This window comes from Danio rerio, chromosome 14 (assembly GCF_049306965.1).
Source record: "Danio rerio strain Tuebingen ecotype United States chromosome 14, GRCz12tu, whole genome shotgun sequence".
Lineage (NCBI taxonomy): Eukaryota > Metazoa > Chordata > Actinopteri > Cypriniformes > Danionidae > Danio > Danio rerio.
The window spans coordinates 30,977,038-30,990,175 of NC_133189.1; the positions used below are offsets into that span (position 1 = coordinate 30,977,038).

Below are 13,138 nucleotides of genomic sequence, written 5' to 3' on the forward strand. Positions count from 1 at the left end.
TTACAGTAATTTGAGTATTTGTAATGGATCATTTTACACCACTGATTTTAACCCAGTTTATAATTTCACTTCATTTAATGCATTAATCAAAATGACAATAATAATAATTTTTAAAAATTTGCTCAGCTTGTGTTATCAAAGGGATAGTTCATCCTAAACTGAAAAATCTGTCATGAATTGTTCAACCTTCATCTGTTCCAAACCTGTTTGACTTTCTTTCTTGAACCTAAAGGAAGATATACTGAAGATTCCTGGGAAAAAACAGCATCACGTTTTTTCCTATGGATGTCAAAATTTTTTGTTTTGTTTTCAATACTGTCACTTTAACTAACAGAGTTTAAAACTACTCAAATGCATTAAAAATAAATCTGTTTACACTTTTTTGATCAGGCAATGGAATCTGATAAGAATGTATCAAACACTGCTTTTAGACTATTATGTTTCCACCCGAAGTACCAACATTTCCACTCACATTTCACAAGTGATACAAGTGATATTTCTGACAGAAGTGAGGTCAAGTATATGTACCTCCCAGGGCATGATGGCCCCCGCAGCCTTGTCTCTGAAGGGCTGCGATGTAGCTGTGTGCAAATGGCTGTACAAACATGAAGGCTGTTTTGATGTTTTTGTGCTCGTTGACATGGGAGGCCGTCTCCTTGGGAGGTGAGGGGTCTTCTGCCCTTGAGTGACCTGTGACCTGAGAGAGCCCTTCTGCACTGATACAGCCTTTCAGCCCTAAGGGAAGGAGGAGAGAGAGAGAGAGAGCGCATTCATCCGTATGCCTCTTTATTTATACTTTAATTATTTAATCAGATTATGGGGAATAATATAAATCAGAAACTTGCACTTTTATAAATGCTGGATTGTTTTGAGTCAGATATGGACAAACTCAACCGTTGGGTTAAATATGTGAATTAAAAGTTTAGGTTTGTTTATTTGGCCCAAATTTTTTTTTATAACAAGTCAGCATTTTTAAGCTATAGAGAAAAGTGTCACAAACAACATAAACTTTTTATTTATTAATATACATGAAAGTACTTTATTTTATAATTAAACTGAATAAATATATAAAAATGTACTCTTGCAGGTGCATTTCGGAGAGCAGCATTGTGAACAAAGAGATAGTCATGTCAGAGAAGACATAAATTGTGCTGCACTTTGAAGCTGATTATTACTTTTGTGAATGTGCCACACGACTTGCCTTGGATGTTTGATGTGCTGTAAAATGAACTTCTTGAGAGGGTGATAAACGTGATGTCTGTGCCCCCTTTTCTCGTTTCAGCTGGCATGCGCCCTTCCCTGAGGCTTTCAGCACGCGCTATTATACTTCTCTATCCCCGACACGTGCAGATACAAGAGCCTTGGCTGGACCTCATGCGGAACTCCCAAATAGAGGATTTAACCTGAACCCCTTCAGAATCAACTTATCCACACACAGCGCGCCTAGAGTAATAATAATAATAATAATAATGATAATGATGATGATGATGATGACGCCTAGTCTGCAGCTTGATTTTTTTTTTTTAATTTTTAATAATTTTTAGACTCATTTAAAATTTTTGCATATTAATTGTATCAAAAATTTAATGGAGAATGGTCTGGGTATAATTACATTTTGCGCGTTGTGATAAGAAAAATAAAGTAAAAAACGATTAAAGATTAAAATTGGTTAATTTGCTGTTACCTTACCATTTACTTGTATGGGAAAATATAGGCTATCGTATTTTATGTCAATTATATTGTTTAACTTTTTCAGTGAGAAAGTTTAACCGCGAAATAGTTATATTTTAAGCCTACGTGAAAAAAAAAACGTTTAACCTATCATATAATTTAGCCTATTATTTGTATTATTAAATCGGTAACACTTTAAATATAGTCCGTTAATAAACATTGGTTAATGAATAAAATGTAGGCCTAAGCTATGCAAGATTATTCGTTAACCTTTGTTAACGTTATCTAATAAGCATGATTAAGTCATGAGTAAAACTAGGCTATTATGGGTTAGCCAGGTGTCATGTTAATGATGTTTATTAATTTTGACTACAGTTTGAGGCCAGTTTTGATGCTTTAGATTATCCTCCTATTATCTTTCCTATCACGTGGCCTGAGCCTTATTAAGCTTAATTGTCCTCTCGTCTTTTTTTTATAAATGCATTAATTAAAAGTTGGTGCACTGAAAAAAGGTTAATTTGTTTAATTATTGTTTAACATCAGCCAAACACGCCAATTCAGCAAGACTAATTTAGGTTAATGGCTATGGTTCAAATCAGGTTAAAATAGTTCCTTGTGGTGTCAGTTGCTAGTCAGCACTTTTTTGTTAGTGTATTGTATATAATTTAATCGAATGCAAACGGGTTGTAAAATAGCCACCAAAACGCGCCGTGCATGCAAAAAGTATAGTATTAAAATTCATCCTAAGGGTTTTACATGATTGAGTGCAATCGTGTATTAAATGTGGACGAGCAGTTTGTCTGACAGATTAGATGACGCTCGGCTATCTCCGATCTGCATCCTCATGCACCTGCTGCATAACCGTTATTTCATGCGCTGTGACCCAGAGTGACGCTTCAATGGCTGGGCTCATTACAATGATGCCCATTATCATGGCAGAGTTGTTTATGCATAGTAATTTATATTAGATTCAGATTATGAAGCACACAAGCATGCACAGATATTTAGTAGAAAACGTATATTTATTCGTACAAACATGTTTGCACCAGATTTATATTCTGAGGTAAATACATAATAGAATAAATCTCTTTATATACAATAAAAATACAATAGCATAAAGAAGCAACAGGTTGAATAAATAAAAAAAAGAAAAGTGGTGGGAAAGCCGTCATGAGAGCTGGTTAACTGTACGGATCAGTTGGACAGATGAGGGTTTCTTCGGGTCAAAATACATAATGCATAAGGCCAGATCTTTGTCTTGTCCTTTCAGTCTATTGTCACAGCGTTGAAACTGATTTTTCACGCTCGTTTTTCAGCTTTATCGCTCTACAAATTGTAATATTGACTTTTCACCTTGGACAGCAAAGGCCAATCTGCCTTGCTTTTTAAATTATAATTTTCTCTAACGGGGTTCTGGTCACGCTCCAAGGAATGCAAAAAGTGCAAAGGTATTGGAAAAAAGCATCAACATCAACATCAATATCAAAACGTACAAAAATAAAACATTCTCATTTGCAGACTGTCATTAAGGCAAACAGTGAATACCTAACGTTGTGCTCTTGGTTCTAATAGAAAAGTAACAGTGGTCTTACACTACTACATACTTCTGGAGATTCTATACCGACATGAGAACGCTTAAAGTCACATTAATAGATGCTAGGCACGAAGTTGCGGTAGCTGTACACTACGTCGGTTTGCAAGTATCCAAAATCGTCCATGGCTGCGGGGCTGCCCGGGTCTGAGTTGCAGTAAGACGGTGATGAAGACGACGAGGATGCCCCCGACGGCCAGGAGCAAGAGTCACTGCCGGGGCTGGGTGCATCTGCCATGCAGCTTAGTCCGGGGAGCAGCAGCGGACCGTCTCTTGACTTGCCCTGCTTCTGGTCTGCGATCCGGATGGTCTCCGAAAGTGCCCAGATGTAGTTGTGAGCGAAGCGCAGAGTCTCAATTTTGGTCAGCTTTGTGTCGTCAGGAAACGCAGGCAGGACGCTTCTCAAAGCATCCAATGCGTCGTTAAGGTTGTGCATCCTGTTCCTCTCGCGGTCGTTGGCCTTCAGCCTGCGGTTCTTCTTCACGACGTGCACAGTGGTTTCGTTCCTCGCGCGCCCCCTGCGCCTTTTCTTCTGCTGGAGCCCGGCTGGAGACGCAGGTGGTTTTCCGCAGGAGGACGCGGGGGACGCGGGGTGGAGGCTGCTGCGCGAGTCCTCATCATCCGTGTGCGAAAAGGAGTAGTCACAGCTTGAGGTTTCCATATCGGAGTATACGATCTCCATTGTTGATAACCTGGAGAAATTTACAAAATCAGGTTAGGAATACGCCAGAAAAGAAACAAAAAACAACATCAGTCGTGCAAAGTCCTTTCAAGTTATCTGCGTGACGCAATACGCACCTTATTGGTGGGCTGGGAGATGCTTGAGGTTTTGCAGAATCCTGCAGATAGTTTGTGTTGAAGATAATGGCACGCGTCTGTCTTGCTCTTAACCCTCAATCAGCTCGTGTGAGCTTGTGAGCTTGGCACACGACTGGCCTCACCTACCTTATATACCCTGATGGGACAATGGACATACCCCCCTCGCTTTGGCATTTTTGTGAAGGATGAATGAATGGTTTGCATCAGGTCTGCCCCGTGCCGCACGACCATCTCATTAGCATAATTTATGCCTGTTGTTTGTTCGCCCTCTGAAGCGTGCCTGTAATCACCGCTGGCCAATCAGAGAGCAGGAGAACTGTCCGGCCACGCGAGCGGAGCTGTTGCTGTCTGTCCTGCATGCAACAAGCCCACTTTAACTTAAATCTCAAGAGGAAATCGAAAAGAATGGACTTCAGCAAAAGTGGCCTGAGGCTGCAAGACACATTTTGCACATTTTTCTAATGTATTTTGTTATATCACATCATATCTGTCAAATATTATTTAAGGCCAAATTGTTTTGGTTTGTTGCAGAATTCTAAATGTTATATATGTTATAAATATTTTTCTATGATATATATATATATATATATATATATATATATATATATATATATATATATATATATATATATATATATATATATATAAAGTTTGCGGGCTACTTTGATCTCAAGCTATTTTGCAAAATGTAAAAAAAAAAGTATTTTACTAAATGCATGTTACTTCACAAAAGTGATTCTGCAAGACCTCACACGTTTTTCATATAGGCTAAAATGCATATATGCATCAGATCTATGTTTTAATTTGAAGCTCGCAATAATTTGGCAAAACAAAACTACATAAAATAAGAGCAGAATAATGGTTAGGCTAAAACAACAACAACAACAACAACAACGCGGTAGCCTACATTACTGCACAAATAATCCATCCTTTCTCCAAACCTCCAATAGTAGCATATATGCGTTGGTTAACGGAAAATAAAACACTTTCAAAGTTTTGCATTTTCAATGCACATTTTAGACCGTTAGCCTTCACATTAAACGTTTTTTTCTGGTACATTGCCTTTTTACCATACATAACCTATATTTCACGTCCACATCAAAATGACGCGTTTACAGAAGTGATATTTTACTTTATTTCACGGTGTCTGCAGCAGCATTTTGAGTTATAACAGACAGGGTGAAAGATGCAGTTCAATCAAACTTGCTCCAATGAGCCCAGTGGCTTAAGTTTTATTTAAAGACATCTTTATGAGACAGCCGTACAATTGTTCATTAATTATTCAATTTATTCAATTGCAAGCAACTCGCCCCTCTTTGGAAAAAAATGAAGGGGGCACTATTTAGAAATAGTTTGGCGAGAGACCTGCGGCGCTTTTCTCCGTGCGGTATTATGGCGATAGGGGCACAGTCATTTATAAATAATTACACAATGTTTAGAGTCTTCAGGCATGTATGATATATCAAAGCGATTATAAGGTGAATTGTTCCATTGTGCGCCTCTCCTCTCTCTTCTTTTCAGCTCTATACGGCTTGTCCCCCGTCCAAATTCTGCGCCTCTGAGCTTTTGTCACTCATTTTTCTCGGCCTGCGACACTCCAATAGCATTATTCTTATTCAAATAGTCCCAGCGTGAACAAAAAACACCCCGCTTCTGAGACACGTTTGTGCTTTCGCTGGCATCAAGTGAAGCACAAGTGGACTGGATGCATAATTTCAGACAACCTAATATGAACTCATAAAGATGTAGGGAACTTCTGAGATGTTTTTTTTTCACTGCAATGAATAGCCATTTCAAAACAATATAATGTACTATATTATCTTATATTATATTATTATTATTATTATTATATTATTTTTTCAAGTCACGCATTACAATTTGGAGACAAAAGTTAGCTCAAACGTAATCTAAAAGTAATTTAAAAGTTGCAATACAAAACCTAAAACAAATAATAAGAAAATAAGCAGGTAGCCTACGTGAAGTGTTCTTAATGTAACAAATGATCTAATGTGGCCTAAGTAATTTAGAATAAATAGTTATTTTAGTTTTTCTTTAATTAGTTGCGGACCACAATTAGCAAGTGATCTAAGTTTTTTTTTTTTTTTTTAACGATTTTAGATTTTATGGCGAACGCACTGGTTTTAAAGCCCCTCTGATGCCTCCGTGGAGGTCCAGACCGGGGTGATGGGGGGAGATCGATTTTACTATTACAACACCAACCTGTCAGTAATAACTTCAAAGACGGAAAACAGCTTGAACGACTATTTTGCTTCCAGTCAGAACATTAGCGATCTGGCCCGGACCGTGCACTTATTGCTCTTATAAAGTCATAAAAAAGTTATTGTTTTACAATGTTACTTAACATTACTTATTTCGACAAAAGTGATGGATGTGTCAGAGTTTTCTCTCTCTTTCTCTCGCTCTCTTTTCCTGAAAGGGGCGGCGGGGAGGAAGAAGGGCTTTGCCCACAGCTGAGAGATGTTGCCAAGGAGATTCTGACAGGATTAGCCACAAGTGCACGAGACCTGATTGCATTTCAATAGCAGAAACACGTGAGAAAATGAAACAACTGAATTACTTAAAGAGGGTCTGATCTGAACCCCAAAACAATCATGCACGCTGCACTTTTTAAAAAGAAAGCAATGCAACGCACGTGGTCTGCTGTCCGCGAGCACAGGCTCAAATTAAATATACGGCCTGAATAGAAGTGATATTTCAATGCACAATGCCTATTGCAACATTAAAAAAGGGAAGAAGAAAAAGAGCAGTATTAAAACGCCAAAGATTTGCTTGGCAGGTGTGGAAACGGTGTGTGAAAGGTGCATTGGAGTTGTTCGACCCGTGGCTTCTGTTTTGGATTGGCATGTGACGTGTGAAGAGCAGAACTCTCTTTATTCTCCGGCAGAATGGCCTTTTAATTTATTTTATATCTATTTATGCAATTCGAATTAAAATTCAATTTTGCATTCGGCCCAGCATTAATCCCCGGGTATTAACGCGATTACTCTTCGCAAAAGATCTTTGAGTCAGAAAGTCTGATAGAAGTTTTCACATGGTAATCCCCGGAATAATCCTTTCCCCTGGCGCTGCGGCAGGATCGGGGCCAGAGGACCTTTTCTCTCCTTGTTCAGAATTCAAGCAGGGCAGAATAGGGCCATTACTTTTGAATGATAATTAATTCCTTACTCCAGTGCTTCAATTGTACGCGGACACCACACCCCAAATAAGAGAATCACCCCCACACAGCCCTCCCTCCCTCGCTTACAAACCGAAAAGAAACGCTATAGGGTTACAATGTTTAAAGACTGCAGCAACTTTGTCACACCCTGCTGGAAGATTCTAGAGCTTTAATAAAGTCACGGCTTTGTTCACATCAATATTTGAACGACTTGCTGTATATTTTGCCGAATAAAATAGACTTTTATTGGGATTGGAAAAAAGTTATGAAATCTTGCGTTATACACCTGTTTTCAGGGGCGAGTTTTTTTAATTTGGGGGCTCTAACTAAGCAATTCCAGCCATAGGGTCCAAATGTTCTAAAATACACCTCTTGTACTTTAATTTATTTTTATCTATTTTGCAGTTGTTTTGCTGTCCTTTCTACATTTTATCTTAATGCAAAATAATAATACCATGTAAAGCATCTTGCAACACCTTGCAAAACTTTTGAAATGACTTGTTTTCTTAAGATGGATTCACAACTAAAAATAATAAATGAACTGTTTCGTTTTCAAAACTAAACCTTTACTGATTAGAATGCTAGATTTGGACTGATCTTTCTTTTTTTCTTTCTCTCTTCCTTCCTTCCTTCCTTCACAGATTTAAAGTTATGTAAACATTCATTCTTCCATAACTGTTTTACATAAAGCACCACAATTATGTACCATAATAAACAAAATCCAGAAATCTGTAATTGTGCATTACATTTGATATTCATTCAATCAGTTTCTTTCTTTCTTTCTTTCTTTCTTTCTTTCTTTCTTTCTTTCTTTCTTTCTTTCTTTCTTTCTTTCTTTCTTTCTTATGTAAATCTAATCTAATCCTATTTTTATTTTTATACTATTTTTTGTCTTTGCAATGTGTTGTCAAGAACATGTTAAATGTAAAATAATATTATTTAATTTACTTAAAGTGTTTTAATAGTTTGTGAAATGTAAATATAACATAATTACACTTAAAATAATTATTTATATACAGTTGTAGTTAGAATTATTAGACCCCCATTGATTTTTTTTCTTTTGTACATATTTCCTAAATGATGTTTAACAAAGCAAAGAAATTTTCACAGTATGTCTGATAATATGTTTTTCTTCTGGAGAAAGTCTTATTTGTTTTATTTAGGCTAGAATAAAAGCAGTTTTTAATAAAAAAATAAAAACATTTTAAGGTCAAAATTATTAGCTCCTTTAAGCTATATATTTTTTCATTAGAAAACAAACCATCGTTATACATTTACTTGCCTAAATACCCTATCCTGCCTAGTTAACCTAATTAACCTAGTTAAGCCTTTAAATATCACTTTAGGATGTAAAGAAATGTCTTGAAAAATATCTAGTAAAATATTATTTACTGTCATCAAATCTTCTCTCCTTTAAACAAAAATTGGGGAAAAAATGTACAGGGCGGCTAATAATTCAGGGGGGCTAATAAATCTGACTATATATGTGTGTGTGTGTGTGTTTATTTATTTTTTTATATAATGAAAATCATTTTATATATTATTTATTTTACCATATGGTACTGTTTACTATCGGCACTGCTCTCAAATGGATTCCTGTAACTTGAAATCTACATTTCATAATCATTAAATTTCATTATTTAAATGTTTCCCACTTTTGGAAATGGATTATAAGTTTGTGTATATTTACTTGATTTCAGAACAGGTGCTATTATCAAAATGCAATGGAATCTCATTACAAGTGATGTGAATGTAAATTCTCAGCTCTCTTTGTGAGCCCGACACATAATGTACCAGTTCGTGAACCTAGTACTATCAATCAGATGTCCAAGTCTAAATACAAACCCTACGGTGGGGCATTCACTTGTCTTGGTGTGTTTGTGCAAGTGCATAATTTACCTCTAGTTTACCCTGCATCAGTGCTAACAATGAAAGCTGTGTCTCTAAAGACTTTATATTTGAAAGTAACCCAGGCAACTCCTCACTAAAATGAGAAGAAGCTTTGCACAAGCTACATCAGCGTAAAAGGGAGGAAGTATAACAGCGATTCTCTGACTAATGATAAGTTCATACACCTGACCTCACCAGACCGTTGCATGTGTTAGACGTTTTGCAGAGTTGCTTTTCTTTTGGGCTTTCCAGCTTTTTGTTTTTGCAGCAAATATTTGTTGATGCACCGTGTCTGTTTACTCTAAAACAAAGATTTTTAAATCGCTTGTTTAATAGGAGCTCAAACTAGAGAATTCAAGATTTTGTTTTTTACTTTTATTATATTCAGTCCACTTAAATTTCAAAACAAATAAGTTAACTAAATAATTTTGGGTTGGGACTACACACTTTTTGACAATAATGTTGAGAAAAGTGTAATCTTAAAGGGAGAGTTCACTCAAAAAAATGTAGAACTCTGCCGTCATTTACTCATTCTTCACTTGTTCCAAACCCTGTTTGACTTTCTTTCTTCTAATGAACACAAAAGAAGAAAAATGCTGGCACCTCCATTGACTTTCACTGTATTTTTTCCACTATGAAAGTTAATACCAGCAATAAGATTTTTTTCTGAATGTATTTTGTTGTATTTAATAGAAGAAAGCTGCTAATACAGATTTAAAACCATGTGATGAGGTAGTTTTCATTTTCGCATGAACCATCCTTTCAATTGTTTTAAATACAGAAGAATACTTGTTGGACTTTTATCGACACTTCTTTTTTAATTTAGAGGAAATTAAAGTTTTTATTATGCTTAGGATGTTTTCTCCAAGTGTGTTGCTTCACCTATTGAGTAATAATAACTGTGCTAATTCTAGTTCTGAGTCTCTGTTTACTTGTCCAGTTCATATGACGAGTAAAAGACTTTTCTTTTTTAATAAAGTAGTTTTTCTCAATTGTTCAAAGTGATTTGTTTATGCAACAGTAAACTGTGTTCAAGTTAAAACAATTTAAATGAGTGTTTTTTATTTTGTTTATGGGTTCTGTTTGACTAAATTAAGTTAAAAGAACGTAATTCAGATGTTTGAGTCCAATGACTCCAATGATTTCTTTTTTTTTGACTCATTTATTCTTGAAGTGAAACAGGTTGGGGTGATGGCATCACTTGGTGCACTAGGTGTTCGAATCAGCCATATGGTTTTGAGTGCAATAACTCGAATCTCTTGCCAACAATGGAGTAATTGAGAAGGGAAAGAAGTCTGAGCTTGACTCGACAAAGCTGCAAAAACTGCTTCTTTCACTCTAATGAAGCTGTTGTCTGGAGATTCGGCGTGGGGTTGGGAGGGTGGTGGTGGACGTGATTTGTCATACAATCTGAATCTTTAGGAGGGCTGGAGAAAGACCTCCTCTCCATATGTCTGCTTATTTTGCATCTGAAAGCTACCTTTGGCGAGAGCAGGGAGAGGGGGAAGGAAAGTAGTGAGCCGGAGCTCAGGAACAGGGCTTTTCTTTGCAGGAGCTCGGAGAGCACTCACATCAACACCGGACAAGGGCTTTGCTCTCAAAAAAACAAAAGCCGCACCAGAGAAATATATCTGAACACAGTGTGCTGGTCCAAACAAAATGCTGCACAATGAAAGGTGAATAAACCACTACTGTGGTAGGTTTGCTTACATATGTTCACTTTCTTTCACGTCGTGGTTAACAAAACTGTCACTTCCTATGAGTAATTGCAGAATCAAGAAAATTATACACACACACACACACACACACACATACACACACTCTCCACATATAAGTACACCCATTACAAATCATTTTTTTATTAATATTTTTAATAGGAAGCTATACAATCATACATTTGTGCATATACATTAGATTAGTAAGTACTGAAGCCAAAGCTGGAGCTTATCCCACAACTTACGATAACAGTCCAAAAACTAGTACATCCAAATTTATATGTTATAGAAAATTATTAAATACAAATTTTAAAAAAAGAGGAAAAATCAAGAGAAGTAAAAAAATAAATGTTTGACATTTTGTAGGTTGTAATTTTTTTGCTTTCAATATTTTGCTTGAATTTAATTGTATTATCTTTTAATTTCTAAATATTTTGGTGACTAAAACATTAGAAATACTAATACTGGTAAATGGATAAAATATTCAAAGTATTAAATATTAATATATTTTCCAAATGGAGTGTACACTGATTGCTTAACTCATCTTAATATCCATATATATTAAACATATCTTTTAAAAATCCTTCAAACAACTAGTTTTTTTTATAAGTTTGTAAACAGTGCACTTTATTTTATTGCAGTACCTTTCTAATTCAATGATTATATTGTTGTTTATATGTATAAAATACAGGTTAGAATAAGTGTTTCATCTTTACACACACTGGCTAACAATATTATTAAATTTTGTTTGTATAATACCAGTATTATCAAATAGTGCTTACTTTTATAATTATTGTTGTATAGTAAAATTCTATATATTATATATAATATAATCATTTACAAACTATCAATACTAGATCAAACTAAACTACATTTATTACAAGAAATGAAAGGTCAGCCAGTAACATTTGCTGCATTTGATGTTTACTCTTGGAAATCAAGTTCAATATTCTCTCAATTTCTACATGATTTAGTTTTTTGCAAGGCCTTGTGCTTTTGTATTATACATTTGTATTGATCTTGGCCAAACAAATATATTTTAAGTGCATAAATTATCCAAATAAATAGAATCTGCACTCTGTGTCATCCACAGCAGCGATTTAAAAGTGAGAAATTGCTGTAAGTTGATCCAGCAGTGAGGTCTGATCAAATGACGGCACTGTATCCACAACATGAAGGCCATGAACTTGTGACTGTGAAGACATCTGCACTCATTCTCTCCTCCGCCCTTTATAATATCAAGGTTAATGCGATGAGTGAATTCCTGCTCTTTGCAAGAATGTGCTGCAGACAGAATGAAGAAATCCCCGAGGAGCGGCCTGGATATGCATGATGCAAAGCTCATCCAGCATGCTCAGATATGTGTGTGGACATCTGCCCTGCTCATCAACATGCATGGCTTTAGTCCTGGGGTTTCTGACCTGCCTCTGCAACAATAGAGGGACAGTCTGATCTATAGCACTGCACTGCATTTGCTTTTATTTGTCCGTGAAAGAGAAGCGTTTAAAACTTGCTATTAAAGCTACAAAACAGCAGCCAAACTGGAAGGAAACGTTTCAGAGATCTTTTCCTGTATAAACGTTTTATGCATCACTTAACATTTAGTGCAAAGGACCTCCTAATTCTTAAATACATCATGTTTCATTGCTGGCTCATTATAGGGAGTGTAATGATTTGCTGGTGTTAATAATTAAGTAATAATTTTAGTGATATATTATAATGATGTATTTTATTAAATAGATATTATTGGGCTAGTTAGATTTTTTTTTTTTTTTTTGATGATGAATTTTATTTATTTTTGTTGGCAAAACTACACTGTTTTTATATTTATTTATTTATTTAGTTAGTTAGTTATTTGTTTATTTATTTAGTTAGTTATTTAGTTATTTGTTTGTTTTTTGTTTATTTATTTGTTTGTTATTTAGTTATTTGTTTGCTTATTTATTTATTCATTTATTTATTTAGCTAGTTAGTTAGTTAGTTAGTTAGTTAGTTAGTTATTAATTTAGTATTTAGTTATTTGTTTGCTTATTTATTTATTTATTTATTTAGCTAGTTAGTTAGTTAGTTAGTTAGTTAGTTAGTTATTAATTTAGTATTTAGTTATTTGTTTGCTTATTTATTTATTTATTTATTTAGCTAGTTAGCTAGTTAGTTAGTTAGTTAGTTAGTTAGTTAGTTAGTTAGTTAGTTAGTTATTAATTTAGTAAGTTTGTCAGTTAGTTATTTGTTTATTTGTTTAGTTAGTGATTTGTTCATTTATTTATTTAGTTA

The 13,138-nt window shown here is 35.2% G+C and overlaps 2 protein-coding genes across 2 annotated transcripts in view; one reads left to right on the forward strand and one right to left on the reverse strand.

The window, feature by feature from the left end:
- The window catches only part of polr2g (RNA polymerase II subunit G), an 87,147-nt gene that overhangs the window by 68,747 nt on the left and 5,262 nt on the right, over positions 1–13,138 (forward strand). The gene's annotated exons all lie outside the window — the stretch shown is intronic.
- neurog1 (neurogenin 1) lies at positions 2,675–4,163 on the reverse strand. Its single transcript, NM_131041.1, is given in 2 exon segments — positions 2,675–3,954; positions 4,061–4,163. A coding segment is annotated over 1 exon segment (627 nt). The 5' UTR covers positions 3,945–3,954; positions 4,061–4,163; the 3' UTR covers positions 2,675–3,317.